The sequence below is a fragment of the Gadus morhua genome, chromosome 18 (assembly GCF_902167405.1).
Source record: "Gadus morhua chromosome 18, gadMor3.0, whole genome shotgun sequence".
Taxonomy (NCBI): Eukaryota; Metazoa; Chordata; class Actinopteri; order Gadiformes; family Gadidae; genus Gadus; species Gadus morhua.
In genome coordinates, this window is record NC_044065.1 from 23,843,471 (window position 1) to 23,849,741 (window position 6,271).

At 44.8% G+C, this 6,271-nt stretch overlaps 1 protein-coding gene across 1 annotated transcript; it reads right to left on the minus strand.

Moving 5' to 3' along the window:
* Positions 1-2,139: 2,139 nt before the first annotated feature.
* Positions 2,140-5,445, minus strand: LOC115530889 (uncharacterized). Its single transcript, XM_030339706.1, is given in 3 exon segments — positions 2,140-2,773; positions 2,776-4,600; positions 5,329-5,445. Coding segments are annotated over 3 exon segments (2,526 nt in total). The 3' UTR covers positions 2,140-2,189.
* Between the last annotated feature and the right edge of the window lie 826 nt (positions 5,446-6,271).

Sequence of the window (6,271 nt, forward strand, 5' to 3'; positions counted from 1 at the left end):
TTGATGTCTACCCCCTCTAAAAATGAAATGATCATTCTAGGCGATTTTAACAAAAATTGGCGAGATAAGTCCTCTCGTAAAGATAAAAAGAACGTTGAAAAACTAAATTTAACACAAATCATTAAGGAACCCACTCGAATTACTCCTATGTCCCAGTCCCTTCTTGATTGGATACTTGTCAATCATCCTGAAAGATCTGTTGAAGCTGGTATATTTTCAGACTGCCTCAGTGATCACTCTGTTATCTATTGTGTATGGAAAATTAAAATCCCAAAAGCACCACCAAAATTAGTAAAAATCTGACAACATAAGAAAATGAATATAGACCTATTTATCAATGATTTAATTTATATTAATTGGTACATGATCAGTTAATTCCAACTGCGCAGGATGCCTGGGACTTTCTGTACTCTGAGTTAACACAAGTAGTGGATAAACATGCTCCATGGAAAATGTCAAAGGTCAAGGGACGACATCTTCCTTGGATAACTGCTGATCTTCTAAGCCTTTTTAGACAGAGGGACAAGGCCTGGGCCAAATTTTGGCAGATAAGGGATAACGCTGACTGGGAAACATACAGGAAACTAAGAAACCTTTCCAAGACAATGACCCGCAACGCAAAATCTGTTTACTATAAGGAATGTCTCTCCAACAAGTTTAAAAATCCTAAACAATTCTGGAACGCTTTAAAATCCATAATAAATACCTCTGATAAAAGCCCTATCAATAAAATACGTGATGATAATGCGATAATTCATGAACCTCTCTCAATTGCTCAAGTGTTCAGTCAGCATTTCTCCACAGTCTGTTTTGACTCAATATCAGATTTCTCTTACAATCAGTGTTCTAATAATATGTCTGCCTGTCAGAGTACCTTCTCATTTAATAAAATTACACCTTAAGAAGTCCAGAACGCCATTAAACAACTTAGTCTGAGTAGTGGTGCTGGCCTTGATGGGATTGAATCAAGATATATTAAATTGGCCTCCCATATCCTTATGTTTCCTCTAGCTGAATTGTTCAACCTGTCTTTTTCTACCTGTGAGATACCAACAATGTGGAAATACTCACGTATTACGCCAATTCACAAAGGAGGCGACGTTCATGATCCAAATAATAATTTTCAATCAAATATCACATTATCTTAAAACAAACAATGTCCTCTCACCTTTTCAGTCTGGATTTAGACCTAATTACTCAACAACCACTGCACTTGTTAAGTTGACTAATGATATATTTTCAGCATCTGACTCTGGTGATCTCACAGGAGCTATTTTTATTGATCTGAAGAAGGCTTTTGATTTGGTGGACCACTATTTACTTTTAGACAAGCTTCATGCAATTGGTTTTTCGCAAAATGTACTTCTCTGGTTTAATTCTTATTTTCATAATAGAAAATAATGTGTTGTTGTTCAGGGATGTAAGTCTGATTTTTTTGTACAACAAAGGGGTGTACCCCAAGTTGCAACACTTGGACCTCTTCTTTTCTCCATTTTTATTAATGATCTTCCTGTGATTTGTTCTAATACTTCAGTTCAACTTTATGCTGATGATACTGTCCTTTATACCTCTAAATCTAATATTGCACAGATACAAAATGCTCTTCAATTGGACTTTGATATTGTTCAAAACTGGCTCTCATCTAACAGACTTCTGCTCAATAAAACAAAGTCGTATTCCATGGTCTTTGGTACAAAACATAATCTAAAAACAAAATCTAATAATTTAATAATAACATGTAAAGATGGTATGAATCTGCTTAGAGTTGAACAATTTAAATATCTAGGTTTATGGCTTGACTCACATTGACTATATGCTTCATAAAATCAACTTTCGTACTGGTGTATTATTTAGATCCAAGAACTGTTTTACATCTAATGTTCGAAAGAAACTTGCCTTACAACTTATTTTACCGTTTTTTGATTACGCTGATGTAGTATATCTAAATGCATCTAAAACCAATCTTCTACCTCTCAACACAGCATATAACTGTCTTTGTAGATTTGTTCTTTTGATTGTTCATTTTACACTCATCACTGTATCATGTAGTTTAATATACATCTATTGATGCACTTAGACACATCATCAGTGATGGAACCTGGGGTCATTGGGTGTTTCGGGTCTCGCAACATCATCATACACCCTCAACCAGGCGACCCAGCCGGGATTGATCAAGTCCCAACTTGTGTCTAAGTAGCATGTACCCACGGATCGCCCCTCTTGATCCACAGCCATCTAGAGGCCTTCTCAGCTGCCTCTGTGGTGGTCTTGATGGCCTTTCTCTGACGTGCACCTGTGACTCCAAGCATGCTGTATGCTTTGCAGAGAGATCGCGCTGCAAAGCCTCTACAGCCCACCTCTATTGGCACACACCGGGCACGCCACCCCCGTCTGCGGCACTCCTCCACTAAGTTGGCATACTTGGCACGCTTCCTCTCATTGGCCTCTTCCATGCGCTCCTCCCAGGGAACTGTCAGCTCCAGTAGGACCACCTGTTTGGTTGAATCTGAGAACAGAACTATGTCTGGTCTCAGGGTGGTTTCCACGATGTGCTCTGGGAATCTGAGCTGCTTCCCCAGGTCGGCCTTCATCTGCCAGTCCGGTGCGGTTCCAAGGAGTCCCGCTGCCCCCCTTGGCTTGGGCTTAGGCTTCTCCCCTGCTCGAATGAAAGCAATCGCCTGCCTTGCTGGTCGGAGAGGCTTGTTCTGGGTGATGCTGGTGAAGATGGTTTCTGCTATCGCCTTCAGCACCTGGTCGTGGCGCCAAGTGTGGCCCCCTCTCCCAGGGCTTTGGAGCAACAGCTGAGGATGTGCTCTAGCGTTCCCCTTCTGAGGCACAAAGGACATGATGGTGCGTCAACCTTGCCCCAGCAGAAGAGGTTGGATGGGCTGGGCAAGACGTCATAGACGGACACAATCAGGAACTTGATCCGGTAAGGCTCAGCTTGCCAAAGCTCAGACCAGGAGATCTTGCGGTCCACTGCCTGTTCCCATCTCGTCCATGCGCCTTGCTGTCGCATCCCCACCATCTGGCTAGCACGCAGTTCCTCCACGCCAGTTCTCACTTCCTCTTGGACCAATCGGCGTCTGTCTTTGCCCAGGGCTTTGTCGTAGCGTGTGGTTGCAACGCTACCAAGCCCTGCTCGTCCAGATGCCACTGGGCCGACCAGCACGCTGTGACGCAAGTGTGACTCCGCCTGCTCGACTGCTTCCTGCGCCCTCCACTTCCTTCCAGTCCTGACTTCGATGCCAGCCTGGGAGACCTTTGGATCACTGGATTCCCTGTACTGCAGCACCTCTCTTGCACGGGTTACCATGAACTCCTCATTCAGGCTGCTAATGGGGAGCTTCAGTTTGTTGTTGTGCCCGTATAGAGCGATGCTACTCAGGCTTCGTGGCAGGCCCAGCCATCTACGAAGGTAACGGCTGATCCTCCTCTCAAAGCCCTGTACTGTTGTTATTGGGAACTCGTAAGCAAGCAGGGGCCACAGAATCCTGGGGAGAACACCATGCTGGTAAATCCAGGCCTTAAATTTACCAGGCAGACCCGACTTGTCCACTGCTGTCAGCCACGCATCCATCTCCCGATTTGTGGCCTTGATGGATGCAGCGTCCTTCAGGGTGCAATCAAAGGTCTTTCCGAGGCTCTTGATGGGTTTCTCGGTGACTGATGGAATCTGGGTGCCGTCCAGAGAGAAGCGGAACTTGTCAGTCACTTTCCCTCTCTTGAGCACCAGGGACCTAGATTTTGCAGGCTTGAAACACATCCGAGCCCAGGTGATGATCTTCTCCAAGCCCCGAAGGATCCATCGGCACCCCAGCACTGACAACGTCGTTACTGTCAGGTCGTCCATAAAGGCTCTGATGGGGGGCTGGCGGACTCCAGACTTGGTGAGCGGACCTCTGCACTCGACTTCTGCTGACTTGACCAGCATGTTCATGGCCAAGGCAAAGAGAATCACTGAAATAGTGCATCCAGTGATGATCCCTTTCTCCAGCCGATGCCACTCAGAAGTGACTGTCCCAGAGGTGACTCTCAGCTTGAAACTCTTGTAATAGTCCAAGATAAGGTCCCTAATTTTACCTGGGACATGGTGCCGGTCCAGTGCTGTTTCCACTAGCTTATGAGGAATGGATCCATAAGCGTTGGTGAGATCGAGCCACAGCACTGCTAGGTCTCCTTTCCCTTCTCTTGCCTCTCTGATCAACTGTGTGACCACACCTGTATGTTCGAGGCATCCTGGCACCTTTGGGATTCCGCCCTTCTGTACAGAGGTGTCGATGTACTCGTTCTTCAGGAGGAACTCCGTCAACCGACGGGATAGGATGGCGAAGAATATCTTCCCCTCAACGCTGAGCAGCGAGATCGTTCTGAACTGCTCGATGTTCTTAGCATTCTCCTCCTTGGGAATCCAGACACCTTCTGCAAATCTCCATTGTTGGGCTACCTTTCCCCTCCTCCAGATAACCCTCAGGATCTTCCACAGCCGGTGAAGGAGTCTGGGACACCTCTTGTACAGTTTGTAGGGCACTCCGCTTGGTCCAGGGGCTGAACTGGCTCTGGCTGCCTTGACAACTTCCTGAATCTCCTTCCAACTGGGCTATGTATAACACACTCAAATGGCCCGCACTCAATATAAGAAGAGATATCCCCTGGCTACAGTTTATCTTTAAATGTATACACTGCAATTATCCTGCTTATTTACAACAATTTTTGATTCCATATTCCTCAACATATCAATTACGACACTCATCTCAGTACTTCTTTTCCATTCCTACAGTGTATAAAACAATTGGTAAAAAAGCATTTATGTTCAAAGCGCCATCGGACTGGAACAATCTCCCTTCAAACATACGAACACTAACATCTTCTCATAATTAAAAAATGCCCTGTCTTCTTATTTTGAGTTAAACTGCATGTGTTTCAGATAATGTTATATACATTTTTATTATTCTTATTCTTATTAATATTCTTATTCTTATATAAATATATATTTTTTTTTACAATAGTATTATGTTACTTCTTTCAGTTTTACTATGCTAATGCTATGGCCATTTGTGGTCATTGAGAGGTTGTGTTCATTCTTGCTAACCCTTGCTATGTTAGTGTTGATGCCTGCTGTCTTTGTTGTTGTATGTCTGTAAATTGTTGAGTGTTTTTTGTCTTGTAATGTTATTTTAGGAACCCCTCGTAAACGAGAGGATTCCTCTCAAGGGGTTTATCCTACGCAAATAAAAAAATTCTGTATGAATATGAGAATTAAAACGGCAATATTAGACCATGTAACAATTTCATACATTGTTGGTTCTTCTTGTGTCCCCTTTCGACTGCGTCGATGAGCCTCCGGCAATAGTAGGCCTCTAGCCTGGTGGTAATAAAGGCCATGAGCTGGGTTATGTTGTAGGCCTTCAGCCTATAGAGGACCTGGTCCTTCAGCACCCTCATCGCACACTCAACATAGTTGTTTGTGTCGTTCCCTCATGTGGGGAGATGGGTGCGGAGACAAATTGCCCAGGCCTCACGTCTGCTGAAAATACCCTTTAGATATTTGCAGTATCGTGGGTGAAGCTTTGCCATGGAGTCCTCAAATGCCCCATGATATGAGGCCTCAAGTTCTCCCGGATTTTTTGCGTACACCATAGCCTTGAAGAGCTGTAGCAGGTGTTGACGTTCAGACTTTGGTACCACATAGTGTGCATCCCGCAGCTACCTCCACATCGCCTGCAAAATGTGGAAAACACAGAGGATGGAGTTGTCTGTGGATAACACTCGCTGAGGGCCTGCCGTAATGCCTGGCAGTCATCAGTCATCACCACTTGTGGACCGAGCTCTCCTCTGTGAAAAAATGCGTCCTCCGGAAGAATGCTCTTGAGGAGCTGCAGTCCTGCAGTGATGACACTTTGAGACTCGGATGATGTCATCATCACACCCAAGGGCAGTCCTCCAATGGCTGAGTGGGTCAAGACCAGGAAAACTCTGCTATTAGTTCTGTCGCAATTCCCAGAAGATCCCACAAAGACAATCTCTGCACCCTCAGGGACCATTGAATGGACTCGCCTCATGAGGGGACTGCATAAAACAATGATGACGTTCCTAGAATCTGCAGACATCTTCCCGCACTCTGCCCCTTCCTTTTTGTTGTACGCATCAAGTGATGCCTGTAGGCTGAAGAGCATGGCGTCTCCGGATAACTCCCCGTACGACCGCTTGAACATTTTGTAATAAAGCCTGAAATTACAATTATACACAGGATTTAGTACATTATATCACG